General features: G+C 46.5%; 1 protein-coding gene across 2 annotated transcripts in view; it reads left to right on the top strand.

Annotated features, from left to right (window-relative positions):
* Window positions 1–16,247, top strand: part of LOC144104483 (small subunit processome component 20 homolog) — an 85,536-nt gene that overhangs the window by 27,354 nt on the left and 41,935 nt on the right. For both annotated transcript variants that reach the window (XM_077637525.1, XM_077637526.1), the window contains exons 19-30: window positions 171–321; window positions 2,502–2,727; window positions 3,539–3,778; window positions 3,890–3,980; window positions 5,469–5,554; window positions 6,845–6,973; window positions 7,483–7,649; window positions 9,074–9,152; window positions 10,864–11,059; window positions 13,673–13,750; window positions 13,841–13,923; window positions 14,508–14,755. In XM_077637525.1, coding sequence (XP_077493651.1) covers window positions 171–321; window positions 2,502–2,727; window positions 3,539–3,778; window positions 3,890–3,980; window positions 5,469–5,554; window positions 6,845–6,973; window positions 7,483–7,649; window positions 9,074–9,152; window positions 10,864–11,059; window positions 13,673–13,750; window positions 13,841–13,923; window positions 14,508–14,755 — 1,774 coding nt within the window. The remainder of the gene's footprint in view (window positions 1–170; window positions 322–2,501; window positions 2,728–3,538; window positions 3,779–3,889; window positions 3,981–5,468; window positions 5,555–6,844; window positions 6,974–7,482; window positions 7,650–9,073; window positions 9,153–10,863; window positions 11,060–13,672; window positions 13,751–13,840; window positions 13,924–14,507; window positions 14,756–16,247) is intronic.

Here is a 16,247-nt window from a genome sequence, read left to right as displayed (position 1 = left end):
TGAGCAAGTTGATACAGTTTCATTAGGATTAGACTAAAAATAAGTGTCCCCCCTTAATCGGAGGTGTATAGGAGGGGTCTGTAGGTACTGCAGCAGCAGTTGAATGCCTTTTGGCATTGTTAGTGTATGGAGCTTGCGCTGTAATTTAATAATGATCGTTTTGGTTTCAGGCCCCCATTTACTACCTGCTGGGCACCCTGCTGGTCAACTTCCAGCTCCTCTGGCAGCCCACCCAGGAAATTCTCGCCAGCCACGCCACCACCGACGGTGCCTTTTGGAGCACTCTCGTGGACCACCTGACATCTGTGTACGACAAAATAGGTTGGTCTCCTTCTCAGGCAGCAAACAGCTTCTCAATTCAGCTGTTCTTAGGCTTGTGGTAGAGACACTCGCGTGAAAAAACACAGGAAAAGCTCATTAATTCATCTCCCATTAATTCGAAAATTCAAATTATTTAAGGGGGGATGAGGGGATTGAAGCGAACTTTTTTATTTTTTGATTTAGAGTGATGAAATTTGGCAGACTGGCTTGAAATGGCATCAGACAGACAGCTACAATGTTTCACAATGATATCTTTGGTAGTTTTTATTTTATCCTTGTTTATATGTTGGTCACATGTTGCTTGCTCGTGGAAAGCCTAGCGTGACAGCAAAATGGATTATGGGTCTGTAAATGCTTTTAGTAGTTACTAAGAAGTATGGCCTAAATCAAGATTCTCTTATTTTTTTTTTTTCAAATTTCTCTGCCCTTTTCCTAAACGACATAGTATGCACCTTCTCTTTATGTTTAGAATGTATCATGCTTCAATTACTGTGTAATAAAAAATGGTGAGCCTAAGCGGTAAATGTGAGACTGCCTTCACGTAAGGCACATTTCAGCAATTACAGCAAAACAAACGGGATTAAAATCCGTGCTCCCATTGCCGTGCTATGCTTTCCACGAGCAAGATGATAAGATCAAAACAAACTTTCGAGAAAACAAGCATGAAAGTTCTAAACTAGCACACACTGTCTATGCGTAGTTGCTCACAAATATATTTATTTGGACCGCTTAGAGTTTATTTTTGGGTGAAATATTTCATTGCAACATAGAAAGAGTTTTGCAGATACCAAAAAGTGTACTTTTTAAAAATAAACTTTTTTCGCAATTTTTGCGATCTGATCCCCACATCCCCCGTTAAACTGCCAAGGCCCATGTAAGTCTATGGCATCAGACACACTTTAATTCAGATCCTGTAGGCTTCACACGGATTAATCTGAACGGGCTCCTGAAGGGAGGCTGCGTCCAGGTGTGACCGGCACGGCAAATGATGGTCAAAGTAGCTTTACTCAAACCTGGATTGCATGCTCCAGGGTTACCATCACACCTGTGACGTTAGAGAGAGCCATAGCAGGTGTGACAAAAAATTGATCGCCTCGTCTCCCCTGACCAGCTTGGACACTTAGTTTTAGTTTCGCTAGTTTCGCTTTAGTTTCCACGCCAGCCTGCAGCGATGGCAGCTATTGCGCACGTATTAGCCAGGCAGCCAAGCCCAGCCACGTGCTGTTTCGGACACCGATTGGCATCGCTGCGCATTTTTCGCTCTTCCATCTGCGCAGTTCTGCTATTCTTTCATTGTGCCAAAACTGCACGCTCGCCACACGCCGTTCGCTCATTATGTTGTGAAGCCTCCTAACAAGAAATGCAGCCACTTGTGAGGGGCCTCCACAACTACAAGGTCACATGGTGAAGGATGCTGGGGAGGCCCTTGCCATTTTGGAGCAGTTCTGCTCTGACGCTTCCGACAGTTTACGCATAATAAAGCACTGACGGAAATGCCAGAAATTGTAGCTCTGCTCTCATATTGAGACCAGGCGACCATTGTCGCCATTGTCTTTCACCAAATTCACCGTGATGCAAGTGTTTCAGTTTTTTACAGATAATTCGATAGTTTGTTCTTAGGATAATTCAAACATTTTTTTTCCAGTGCCTTGAAGTCTGAAGAGCTTTTACTGTAATAGTATTTTTATGGTGGGAGAGCTTCTGTGTTTCCCCAGGAACCTTGCACAAAGTATGATGTCATACTAGAGGGTTTTGCAGTGTTAGTTTGGTAAACTTGCCAGAGAGGATTTCTGTTCTAACTCAAATCAAGGAAGATATAAACTTGGCCGGGACGTCTAATGCATACAATGAGTGGATAGTGGCAATTGAAGTAGGGACCGGGGGTAGAAAACAGAGTAATGCAGCCAACATTGGAGATGGATGGGATAAGAACATTCTTGTGCATGGACTGGATGAAGTTGATGCGGAATATGAACTGCTGCGAGTCTTGGGAAAGGCCTTGGCCCAGCATCACTGCCAAAACGATGCTTGCACCTTTGCAAAATGCATGCTGTTTCTGTTCCGCAGTGAAGCTTGCATCTCTCATCATGTTTTGTGTCTGTCTGTAACTCCACATTTGACAAACTTTGTATACACTTAGCATAAAGCTTAGCCTTCATAGGAGCCTTTATCGTTTGTAGAAACCGCACTGCCCGTGGCTTCCGAAGAGCAGAACGACGTGGATGGTTTGGCTGGTGAGGGGCTTGTGGGTGTCTTTGACGAAGCGCTTGAGGCGTCCACAAAGCTGAACGACAAGCCTGACTATGTCAACCACCGCCACCTGCTGTGGAATGCTGCTGAACAATTTGCTGGGGTTGCCGAACGCCGCAGCCGGGATGTAGTGGCCTTGTTCTACCGTTTTCTCGAGTGAGTCCCTGCTTGCTTGCCAGCTCTGACAGGGTTGTCTGTTCAGTGAGTGGGGTGTGTACTGTAATAGCACTTGTGCGCCTTTGCTCCGGATCAGTGGCTGTGAGTACAGTAGATGACCGATTGTTCGGAATTCGATAATTTGGATTTGTGGGATATTTTGAACTTCGTTGGGGAATTGTCACACTCCTCTTAGGAACATGTCTTATTCGTGACGGATCTTTCGGGCCCTGTAAAACCTGAACGTTCGCTTTTTCGGACTGAATAAATAGCAAGCGGGCATCGTTGACGCTGTCAAACGAGTTCTTTGCCGCCGACAAATGCGCAGTTCTGTAATGAGCAAATGAATCGGCTTGGATAGGCATCGCAATTTCTGTATTTTATTGTGTCACTTTGGGTAACGGCCCATGCATTATGGTCCTGAATAGTGACGGCAGTGCAAGAAACATGTCTGTGAAGATAAGCACATGATAGCGCTGATAACATGACAGCGGGAGGTTCAGTTACGGCTCTGACGCCGCTGCCACCGCTCTAATGGTGCGTAGGATATTGCATTGCGCCCTGCAGTTCGCCTTGGCACCAGTGGAATTCCCATGGATTTTCTCCACTTTCAAGTTTTAGAAACAAGTTGTAGAGCATGGTCGAAAAGTCAAAAGGTATCTTAAACACTTTGTTGTAGTGTGTGGGACCATAACCAAACCTCACTTAAATGTTTCTTTACCCGATGAAGGGCTGATTCACTCAGTGGGTGTTATAAACTGGCAAACCCTGCCGCCACACTGAGTCAGCTGTGGTGGAAACTTCCTTTCAGAAAGGAGTTGTGGCCCAACATGCAGATGGCTCCTCACCATGATATACGAAAAGCGGATGCTGCTCTGCCTGCTGACAATGCTGAAGAAGGAAAACCGAAGCTGGAAGAGGCCAGCGTCATCATCATTGAAGAGCCGCAACAGGATGAGGCGGAAGGTGGAGAGAATGAAGACAACGAGGAGAACGAGCTGCGCGACGAAGGTCAGCATGTGCCGCCTCGGACGAGGCTGAAGCTTGTCAGGTACTAGTTGCAATCTGCACCTGTTGTGACGTCACTTTTTTTGGTCGCTTGAAATCGTAGGCTGGCATATTAAAAAAAATAATGTTTTTCCTTGTGTTCTGCGTGTTCCAGGAGTCTTTGTGACCATCTCAGGCTGTTGTCTAAGTTTTCCAACCCCAGGGCGGTCTCCAAGCACGAGAGGTTGTACGAGACATACCTTGACGTAAGGCTTTTCCCCGTGTGTCAGCATGACCAGTGATTCACCACATTGCTTGCATGCCAAACACACTTTTTTTTTTTGTCAGGAAACATGGTGCTGATTCGGGAGGAACACTTATCATATGGGATGAAATTTACACTGCGGTCAAATAAAATTTCAAATAAGTTTGGTGTCTTCTACAGGCAGTACGTTTGTTATGTGAGGATGTTTGTTTTAGGAGGCCAGTCTTGTGACTCATGCATTCTTTTCCCTGAACGAGAATGTATTGGGTACCGTATTTACTCGAATGTAACGCGACTGCAAATGTAATGCGAGGGATGACTTTACATGCTGCCCAGCAAGAAAAAATAAAACCACGAATGTAACTCGAAGCTTAAGAATGCAAAACAAAGTATCTTGAATAGACATCATGGCCAACATGTTTATTCGTCTTCCTCGCTTTCGGAGGCCTAGTTTTTGAAAATGGAGTCTTCCTTTTCGCTATCGAAGTCTCCCAGTAACTTCTACCGTACCGATGTTGTTCGCCGCAGAGAGAATCCATTCCTCTTCATGAACGTTTGGGCCCACCCACGAGATGATCTGAACTTCCCATCTCCCGAGCAATGGCTCTCTTTCCAGCGGATCAGCTCGACACTGACCCCCATGAGACAATTGCGCTGCTCGATAACAAAGTCCGCCACTTTTTTCTCCAGCTCAACGTGGTGGCTGGGGCAAGGCCTACGAAATCCTTTGCAGTCGGGCTCACATTTAAAAAACCCCTCCCGCTGCAGCCGCCATCCGCGGATGGTTGACTCGTTGAGGTCAAGTCTTCGAGCTGCCGCAGAATTGCCGACCTCTTCAGCTAAAGGATCGCTTTTCTCTTAAAACGAGCGTCGCACTGAGCACGATGCGTTGCCATCATGTGCACTGAATTAATATACTGCGAGCGACGCCACAAGAACACGATGCGATGACGCGTTGAACGCAAGGCCGCAACTAACACAAAAAATCGACAGAGAACAACGCTTTGACTTTGGATGGATGAGGATTTCGCTTCCGTGGTACCCATGTTGCCAGCATAAGATCACAAAACTGCGGAAGATGAAACGAAGCTGATTGCTTTGAAATGGCTGCACCGTGGCACTGCTTTAGGCCAATCGAAGTGCGGTATTCGATTATAACACGAGGGTAGACTTTAAGGGGAAAAAATCCGGGAAAAAACTCGCGTTACATTCGAGTAAATACGGTATCGGTGATATGACAATAACAAGCCATGAGAGTTTAATAAGGCACCTGCTTGTTTGGGTTTACCTTCATGGTAGGGGCCTGGGCCGCTGAAAACTAGTGGCTAGGCTTTTTTTGTGGGACATCGTAGTTTGCCAGCCCATTCCTTTACCTCCTTTCTATTTTTTTGTGCCTGCCTTCGTGTTATCAAACTAAACAATATTTGGAGCTCGGGAGTCTTGCAATCCCGAAATTTTCGTTGACGCACTCCCGTCCTTTTTTTGACAGCTGCTGACTTTCAGAGATGCGGAGGTCCAGAAACTGGCATTTGCCTGCATCCTAAGTTATGGCCAGAAGTTCCTGACACCTTACAGGTAAAGCCATTGTTGAAGCACTTCTTTCGTGACACACGCACATGTGGCAGCAAAATGAGCAGTTTTGGTGTCGGTTGATTACGTTGGCATCAGGCATGGCACAGGAAAATTTCTCTGTGTAATTTGTCTTCTTTGAAGTGTCTCATTCTTCGTTTATGGTTGGCAACAAAACAGCCTGATATATTTCTCTGTTTGTGGATGTGTACTATTCTGTAGTTCAACCTCGATATCACGAAGCCGGTAATATACTTAAAAAAATTTAGAATTTCGCTACACCGAAATTTATCTCCTCGTGTGCAGAGAATCCTCCCAAGCATTTCGTAGACCACTCATGGGGAAAACCTTTACTTGTGATGAAGTGGCCTGTTAATACGGATGATAGGGACGGTGCGCCTGTATAGAGTTTTGGTTTTGCTGTCATTGTTGCCGACCCAATCGCGCGTTCAGCCATCGCCGCTGCCGCGGCCTTGTGGAAGGGAGCCAGGGAAACTAAGGAAGGTTGGCGGCGGCCCACGCCGGCCTGCCCCCCTCGCTTTCGCCATGTCGGTGACAACGTGAAGAGTGTCCTCTAGTATAGTGGAATCCCCCAGTCAGCACCAGATGAAATGAAATCGGACCGGTGGTGCACCTCATCACTTTTCTGCACAAGCACGACCATTTGTTTCTTCGTGCGTATGTGCACATCTGAGTGGGACACGTGGTTGCAAGGCTGGCGAGTGTGCCAACCCTTCCAGTCCTTTTACCGAGCTTTTGAAATACATAAATGTGATAAACGCTGCATGCTTCCTTTGAGCACAAGCAGGGCACCACATTTCGAATCAATTTTTGGCAAGATTGCGAGAGCTGTGGCTGGCCTGGCTGACGTTTACAAACCTCAACCGGACTAGCCCAAATGGCGCAAGAGATGGCGTGCTCCACCGTCATCGCATTTTCATCTGCCGTGCACTCTATTTGCCAGCGAGGTGGCACCTACTTCCTTGCACGCACTCCGGTGTGCGCCTGAGTATGCACTGCGTATGTGTCCTGCTTATCCATTCAAGCTCGCAGTACAATAGGGCTCGCAGAGTTCATTTTGAGCCAGCAGTGGAATTTGGATGCGTTGAAAGTGCTGTAAAATTTACTTTGTTATGTCAAAACTAAAAACACATGGTGTGTTCCATGGACACGAAGTTGTGAAAACCAAAATATTTCATTACAGTGAGGATTTCGTTACATTGGAGTTGGTTACATTGAGGTTTAAATGCTTTTTTTTTTAATCGCCCTTTTTCTGCCTCTTTCTCTCTGTTGCAGAGAGAACTTTGAAAGGCTCCTGGACGAGGCCAGCTTCCGGTCGGAGGTGGTTCTCTTCAACGTCGATGATGCGGGAGAGGGAGCGGTACAAGAAGAACACCGTGCGGAGGTCATTCCAATCTTGATGAGGCAAGGAAGCTTAATGGAAACTGCACCGTTGTCGTTGCCCGTGCTCTGGAAATACAATACATTACAGAGAGCATCTGTACCAAACCCTTTGCTGCTTCCAGCTTGCATTGTGTCGTGTTTTTCAGGTCTGCGTTTAATGACAGTTGATTAGATATTCAAGAAAAAGGTGCTTGTGACCTGTCTAGCAATTTGTCTATACAGTCGGGAAGAAGAGATTGGACCAACTTTTGTTTGCATAAAAGCTGAAATTTGCAACAAGAACGGCACTGGGCTGTACATTGAGTGTGCATAAAAGAACTGGACAAAATGGCAAATTTTTTGGTTCCCTTGGGATTGAGTAGTGGCAGAGAATGCCAAAAGGTTGTGGTGGGAATGGTAATGTGTGAAAAGGACCTTCGTTGTGGCAGAAAATTGGATGCAATTTTTCTACAATGATAGTGGGATGGCCTATTGTGGCACACATTACCATGGCATCATTGTGGTTGTTCTTGGTGGTGTCCTACACTCAGGGTGCTGTATGGCAAGATGCACACGCGCTCTGGCTTAGCAACCGGAGGCAAGAGCAGCTTCACCGCGCGCCAGGCCACTGTGCTGCGCTTTCTGGCCAGCTGCCGGGAGGCTGAACTTGGTGCATTCGTGGACCTTGAGCTGGCCACCCTGAAGCAGTACCTGTCAGGTATGGCATGTTCTGTGCATTCATTGCAGTCATGTCTTGGTATCTTGTTGTGGTCAGGTCGGTGCATATCAGTCCCAAAAGACCTCTCTGATGTGTGCTTTTAATATGTTAGCGTTACAGTCCTACCCTGCTACAACGAAGTATTTGCGATTCCCTGTCGCCAAACCGTGCTAGGAAGTGCAATTATTTCCCCTCTCAACGAACATTTTTTGGAGCAAAACTGCACTTCACTGAAGGTTTCTCAATTAGGGAGCCATTTTTTTTTTGTGCATCTAAGTTCGCCCACGGAGTTCAATATCTCATTCGGTTGGTTTCACCACAAAACGGCCACCGAAGTCGCTTTGCACTTGCAGTGTCACCGCTGACATTCCCAGAGCAATCGAAATGAATGCATGAACATGTGTGCATAATGATATGGTCTGGCTCACAACAGCCTGCGACAGTGGATGGCTTGGACTCCGGGCCCTCCTAACGTCTCCACCCATGAGAAACCACATCACTGGAAAGTAAAATTAACGGTGAAATACAATTGAAAGTCGTGATGGGAAGGCAGTCATTGTGGAAGTGAAATGAACAACCAATACTGCTAATGCAGATTTGTTGCATCACTCATATGATTGCCTGTGCATTTTTCATTGGGGGGGGGGGCAGAAAGTTAGCAGATTTTTTCAATTCACGCATTGATTACACTGCTCATTGAGTACAGTAAAACCTCGCTAATTCAGCTCCCATTGATTGGGATAATTCAAACTGCTTCTTTGGTCCCGCCTAATGCTATGCAAGTCTATGGCATTGGATGCACGTTAATTTAGGCGTTACTGGGCTTGCACTGCTTGTTTTAAAGGGGCTTTCTTCCGAAGGGGTGCCGTGTCGAGGTAAGACCTGCTTGGCAAGCGATCATCCAAACATCCACCCTTGGGCATGCACTGAATGACTTGTCAGTGGTCGAACAACTCATCTTGTGCAGACACCCTCCTGCTCCAGCACCAGTGTGTGCATCCCCCCTCTTCCTTCGGTGCTGTTTTGCTGGTTTTCCAGTGTATCAAAAGTGTGCTCTTTTCATGTGCTGTTTGCCGTTAGTGCGGTGAAGCCTCCTCACAGGTGATGCTGCATGTGGAAGCTCCACCGCCATCTTGTTGCCTCGTATAAGAGACCACGGGGACCCTTACCATGGAACAGTACAGTTTCTGACACCCCCGATATCGTGTATGCTTAAAAGCATTTGACAGAACTGCAGAAAGTTTGCCGCGCAGTTTTCGCGTTTGAAGCAGATGACTGTTGGCCATTTGGTAATTTGACCTTCGGATGGTTCAGACGTTCTTTTCCAGTTTCGTGAGGTCTGAATTAACGATTTTTTCACTGCCTTGCCTGCTCACTAAATTTCCCGATTGCTTGCTTTCTCCTCAACTCCTTTTATGTCACAGATGACATCATGGAAATGGTGAGCAAGATAAGAAGTAACCTGGACCTGTCCAAAGTGGTGCCCATTCGTCGACTCCACGGGTGAGAGTCCCGCAGAGTATTTTGCAGAAGCTTGCTTCCCGGGTTGTGGGTTGGGTACTCTGCTCAGAGATTCCTGAATCATTTGCATAACTTTTTCCAACAGTTCTTGTTCATTTTAGCCCTCTGTGAAACCTGGTGTCTGCGAACTGCGCCCTATTGGGCAAAGATGGTAGAACGTCGTTGATATGTTCCCAGTCCGTACTCTCAAAATACGGACTGTAAAAAATCTCTCCGCAGAGTTTCACTGCTTTTCTTTCGATGAATGTGTTCTCGGATAGCACGATTTTCTGGCTACTGCATTACAAATTGGGACAGATTCTTCTGTAGTACATTTAGCGACCTACTTCACATGTGCGAACGTACGAGTGGGTCAAGCTGGAATGCAGCGGCATTCGCCCGCCGTGGTCGCTTCTCTGCAGTGTACTGTCATCACTAGAACCCACCCAATCACTATCACCTGCACTAACTGCATGGTCCTTAACAAGTTGCTAGGGCCGGTGTTCTATTATAGCCAGTGTTTCTTTCTAGTCGGGGCTTAGCAGGTGGCAGATGGATAGCAGGAACTCCCCTTGAAACGCCACCTGCCACACGGATTCCGACGCGGGACACTGGACAATTTTCGCCATCGTGGTCCTCCTAAAGGGTGGTATCATGCAAGGAGGCCTTTCCCGTGGGGATGCGATGTCGTAGAGAAACCCAGCGGCTCCTTCGCAATGCTTAAGGCAAAAAGGGCAAAGCACTTAAGGGCTGCAGCGATGCACTTGAATAAGAGTGGGTTGGGTCTGGGGAAAACAGCTTAAGACAAAGAACACTGAGACAGTTGGCTGCAGTGGTGGCTTTCCCTCAGTGCACTTATGCAAGGGGGCAAAGCATCTGAAAACAATGAGGTGGCAATTCTACTTACTTTCACTGTTGCCAGTGAACTGGAGGTGTGGCAAACTTCCTTCTGCGCTAAGGACAATGCGAAAACTTAGAAGACAGGCTTGTGTCAAGAAATGCTGATCGGCATTTTTGTGAAGTGAAATTGTCAGTAAATGCCTTTTTACCTTATTAAGTAGCTACGTTTTCCATAATATGGCGTTTTGGATCGTATGTTTTCCCGGACAATATGTTTTTTCCCGTTTTCATTAAAAACTTACGAACGAGGTTCTACCGAAGTATCGCGACACCAGTGTGGTTCACATCAGCCTCTTACCTACTGCAGCTTTGAGCAATATTTGGTGGCTGCTAATTCTGCTGGTGAAAGTTCCTGGGTAGGTTCGTTTTACGGTCGGTGCTATTTCTTTGTCGCCGTTCGGCATATTGCTTCATCATCATCTGCTTGGTTGCAGTGCGAAAGTCATATTGTACATGTGTTCACGCGAAACTGAGTTTCTTTTTATGGAGCACTGGTATTACACACACCTCATTTTATGGTTATTGAAGTTTTGTGAAGGCATCCACAGGCTACTTGATGAATTTCGCATTTTTGAAATGGTTGCGCTGTAGTCGGTTTGATTTCAACAGGAGCAAACTGCGCCTGTCAGTGTTGTCATTGCCAAGTTTTGTTTGGGGGGAGGGAGTTAGCCAAGTTAGCGTCCAACACAGAGTCAGCCTGACAAGCAGTTAGCTGAGAAAAGTCTCCTCTGCTTGTCTTCCTCTTCTCACTTATCTCTGGTGAAATTATTACTCTATGGCATGCTGAATCAATAGGATTTAATGGCTTGCGCAGCACACTGGGCACCGTGGAGAACATGCTCCGCCACTTGGGAGCGCTGACACCTGGGCTTCTGCCCACTCTCCTCAAGCTGCTTGTCGCCGTGGCAACCTACGCTGGCGCTGTCCTCTCCCAGAAGGACCAGGTGGTGCGGGCAGTCATTGGCAACACGCGCGTGCTACGATCACGAGCGCTCAGCCTCATTTCTCAGGTTGGTGACTCGCGTGTGCAGGTTTGGGCTTTCCGAGCACCTAAGTTGATGCATGCTCCAGCTTCTGCTTTATTTTGGGACTTAGTTATACTGCTATTGCTTGCAGCAGACTGTTTCTCTAGACAGCCAGTTATGATTAATTTTATTTCGGTCATTGTTTGGAGGGTCGTGCGTCCACATACTTTTTTTTTTGCTTATGCATGAGGCAGGAAAGGATGGTAGGGTTCTTCAGCACCTTTTGAAAACCATTGAAGTTGTTCACTATGTTAATGTTGCACGCATGGATATGTGGGTTTGTTGACAGGCTATTTCCGGGCATTTGATTCCAAAGAACAAGCCGCAGTGAAAGGTTGGACCCATCCGCTGACCTGTGTTGCCCCGCAGATGATGATTGTCGCACCCCTGAAGCCGCCCTTCGTCGGATGAGCCTTTGGCCTGTCTGCACGATAAAGAGCCACAACGATAACTGAGCGAATCATGCGTTGTCGGTGAATCTTGGTGCCCTAGCCATGAGCTCTACGCTGGGCGCTGTAAACTCCGACACACATTGCACTCGGCTGTGTTGTCTCTGTAATGCATTTTGATGCCTGACCTGCCTCGAGACCAGTTGGCGGGCTCGGCCCAGAGACGCAGCAACAGCCCGGAAAAACGGGCACCCGTAAACCGTGGGCTCTTTGATGGCATTCTTTAGTAATCTGATGCAGGGCACGCATGATGGATGCGGTGGAAAGCCAGAAACCGAGCAGCGGCTTTTTCTTTGTGGGACTTTGTGAAAGTGATAAAGCATCTACCATATCCAGATCTGAGATATCTGATGCCTGACACAACTTAAGAACGAAGCGGATGCTAGGTGCCCCTCAAAGAAGGGCCTCCAGCCAATGGCGTCAACTGATTGTCATGACGCCGGGGCTAACTTTTTGCACCTTCCATGGCTGCTAGCAGATGTGTCACGAACCAACTTGTCCGGCTAATTCCACTCTTTGATCTTAACGGTTGAGTTATACTACCGATAGGGCCTGTGTGTAAATCCAGCGGCCTGAGTGGGGGCCAGAACTCTGAGGTTGTAACTGACTGCCATGCCACCCTTGGCATTCAGATGAACTGCTCTGCGCTGCTTAAAAAAAATACATGCCCCCGATAACTAACAGCCCAGCTCATAGGTAGCGCGACAGTCTGCTAACTTCTGCAAGGTGACCACTGGTATTGGTTTTTGACTCAGAGTTTTGCAACTGGTATGATCAAAGAGCTGTGACAGGACAGTAGGTCGACACTCTTGATTGCAGGGCCTCCTGTGAGAGGCATGTGCCGCGTTATTCTTGAGTTGTATCCTATTATAGTGAAGACTGCTATAACCCATGGTCACTTTGTGTAGCAGAGTGGGTTACAAGGGAGTGCAAGCGCCGCATGGGACGGCAGAGAGTTAGGTGGGTGGACGAGATCAGCTAGTTTGCAGGGGGTATGCTGGCCGCAGCTGGCGCAAGGCAAGGTTAGTTGGAGAGACATGTGAGAGGCCTTTGTCCTGCAGTGGTGGGCGTAGTTAGCCTGATGATGATGATGATGGCAGTGGTAATTGTGAACAATGATGTGATTGTGGTATTAATGGGGGGATTCTATTATTAGAACTGTTTTCATTAATTATACATGAAATGTAACCAAATTTGATGCAGATATGTAACGTTCTGTGCAGATTTCAAAACAACATTTGTATTCCAGCTAGTTTTTTTAAGCTAGCTAGGCGAATTTTGGGGATTTTAGTCATTTAGAAGAAGTTGCAATGATAATAGTTTGCCCCCTCTGCTGGTCTGTGTTGCCCCGCAGATGATGATTATCGCAACCCTGAAGCCGCCCTTCGTCCGATGGGCCTTTGGCCTGTCCGCACGATAAAGAGCCACAATGGTTACTGAGCGAATCATGTGTTGTCGGTGAATCTTGGTGCCCGGACCGTGAGCTCTACGCTGGGTGCTGTAAACTCCGACACACAATGCACTTGGCTGTGGTGTCTCTAGTGCATTTCGCTGCCCGACCTGCCTCTAGACCATTTGGCGAGCTCGGCCCAGAGACGCAGCAGCGACAGCCCGTAAAATGGGCACCTGCAAACCATGGGCTCTTTGATGGCATTCTTTAGTAATCTGATGCGGGGCACTCATGGCAGATGTGGTGCAAAGCCAGAAACCGAGGAGCGGCCTCTACCATATCTAGATCTAAGATATCTAATGTCGGATACAACTCAAGAATAAAGAGGCAAATGCTGCCTGAAGGATGCTCTGCAACCAGTGGCGGCGACCTATTCTTGGGAATTTAGAGTGTGCCCAGAAACAAGGAAGTTGGAGTGTCACAAAAGGGTAAAATCAAGAACCTCAGCATTATCTGCAATTTTAGCTAACGTCTCGATTTCTTGATCAGAAATTGTGGACAGTGCTGCTTTGAGGGGCAGCTCTGCAGAGGTTGTTGGGTACTTGCTCTGGGAATCGGCGTGCTGTTTAGAGTTAGGGTTTACAAATCCTGTTTTGCAACTCCTTTTTTTATTCCGCATTTTTTTGTCACCGCTGGCTTGGTTGTTTCAAAATCATTCCTTCCCTCCCTTGTCCTTTCTTTTCTGCTGTCTTCTTTCAGTTCTTCGAACGGTTTGACACGTATGACTTCACGTCCGCGGAGATTGATGCTGTGTTCGAGTCGGTGGTGTGGCCTCAGGTGGGCTTTGCTTTTCACAAGTGATTGTTGACTATCCGTCACTTGTGTCGGTCATTGTTTTAACGGTGGTCCACAACTTTTGATTCCCAGCTGCCTCACTTGGCCGAACTGGCTGGAAAGCAAAAGCCGAACTCTCTGCTCAACTTCTTCCTCACCCTGAGCCGTAATCATAGGCAAGTGCCATTATCTTTGAAACCAGTTTGCAGTGCAATATTATTTCACTGATAATAATTTTAAATATATGTAATGTAATCTATATGATAATTATTAGATTTATGAACCAGTTATTAATGATTACTCAATTATTACTCATACGGACATATTAAACCTTGCATTTGGTGCATAATGGCCTTAGTTGCCTACGTGCCATAAAACACTACACAGAAGCTTATACTTATGTTGTTGGTTATTACAGTGGGCTTTGGCTAATTTAGACGTGTAATATGAACAACCGGTGCATTCAAAGCAGTGCTTTGATCCTGTCAGCATAAATGGTATTGAATTCAAGGTCTAGTTAATTCAAGCTCTGCACAGTTTGAACGAATTTTCAGTCCATTTCGAATTCGAATCATCGGGAATACGACTGTAACAGCTATAACAGCTGACGGTGTAAAATCTGCCTTACCATGTCCTGACGAGGCTTGAATAGGAGCTGTTGCCCTATGCACGTGTGTGCGGTGGTTAAACGCCCGCTTATTCTGGCAAAACCGAGGTACGTCCTGACCTGCTTGCCGGCTGTCGCTGCTTTCTCCGCCAGGTACCTTGTGCTATTTGCCAAGTACAAGGCCGACGACCCCAGCACTTCGCCGCTGCCATGCCTCATATCGCTGCTGGCCAACTCCAACATTTCACCGTCCATCCTCAAGCTGGTTCTCTCGATCGTGAACAACATTCTGTCGCTCAGCGAAGAGTGCGACGAGGGGGAAGAGGTCAAACGGGCTCCACCGTTGGTTGTGTCGGACTGCTTCGACATCGAGGCACGGCGGGCGACAGCCAACTTGCCCGGTGAGTGGTAGCATTTCATAGTGGGGCCTCAGAAAAACCTAGGCGTATGACAAGGAATGGATTACACAATAATTATAGTAGTAACCCACTGTAGTAAACTTGCATCTAGTAAAAGCGTGGGTTTAGTGAAGTCAAACCGCAGTCTCATTTTGCCTTCCATAAACTGTACATTTCCTATTTGCTTACAGTGGAGGCTTCTTTAATAAAGCTTTGATAGTAAAGAGCATCTGGCCATGGCGACGTAGTTCCCACAGAATAGTGACGTCGCGGCATGTGCGCAGTCTAGGTCATCTCAGAGAAACAGATACTACATAGCGGCAAAATCGCAAGTTCAACAGCCGAATGTGCGTGGATATCGACTGTGACGAAACTGCACGCTTTGTTTTTGCTTAACCATCAGCTTCGTGAGCAGCAAGAAGAAGCCAACTTTTCAAAGGCCTTGAAGCTGTTGGGCGAAGCGCACGGCACACATGCGCAAACACTGGCTTTGAACGTGGATAGATGGTGGTTCAGGCTGTTGATCAAGGGAAGGCAGTAAGAGTAGCGACGAGTAGGGAAGGAGAAAAAAGTGCAAACATTAGCAGCACTGAGCAGTGCGAAGCACAGAAAAATGGCGGCACTTTGGGGCGTGTTGCCGCACTTGTCTGAGTCCTGCATGTTTTGTAGTTACTGCCTCTTATTTTACACTGAGGCCACGGAGGACGGTGCTTTGCTCATGCAAAGCTTTGGTTTTCATATCGAATTAAATGCCCCCCCATGTTGCGTCTTATTCATGGCCGCAATATCTTTGTGCAAATGCGGTACTAAACATAAAATTTTAACAAGTGTTACTATGGTCTTGTCAAAAGATTGGAGTGTAAAAAAAGATAATGGAGTGATAAGAGCAGGATGGAAGATATTATTGATATCACTAAGTGTTTCTTTTCGAAACCAACACTATGCATTTGGGAAGCTGGTCTTAGAAAAAAATTCTTTATTAATGAAGTCACAATTATGAAATCTTCAGGAAACGTATTTTTGTGTGCCGATTCCAAATATGACATTTAATTTCATGTACGACAACAATTCCTTGGGCACTTATGCAATATGTTATGTAACTTTTTGTGGAGAACTTTCAAGAAAATCTGCTGCATGCAATAAGGGTAAAATTATTACCCTGCCTATCGTAGAAGTTGCGTTACAGCGTTTTGAACTTGCTACTTCACAAACGGGAAGAAACTTTGCATTCCTGTTTCTGATGTGGCAACTTCAAAATCCTATAACTCAACTTCTATGACAGGCAGGATGATAATTTTACCTTTATTGCATAGCTTAATGTCAAGAGAAACCAATGGCATGCATTCTAGCAAGTTTCCTGCAGCAGAATTTCTTGAAAGCTCTCCACAAAAAGTTACATAACATATTGCATAAGTGCTCAAGGAATTGTTGTAGTACTTGAAATTAAATGACATATTTAGAATCAGCACACAAAAATACATGTTCCCTGAAGATT

Source organism: Amblyomma americanum, chromosome 9 (assembly GCF_052857255.1).
Source record: "Amblyomma americanum isolate KBUSLIRL-KWMA chromosome 9, ASM5285725v1, whole genome shotgun sequence".
Lineage (NCBI taxonomy): Eukaryota > Metazoa > Arthropoda > Arachnida > Ixodida > Ixodidae > Amblyomma > Amblyomma americanum.
Note: the sequence above shows the minus strand (reverse complement) of the source record. Positions and strands in the feature narration are given on the sequence as shown.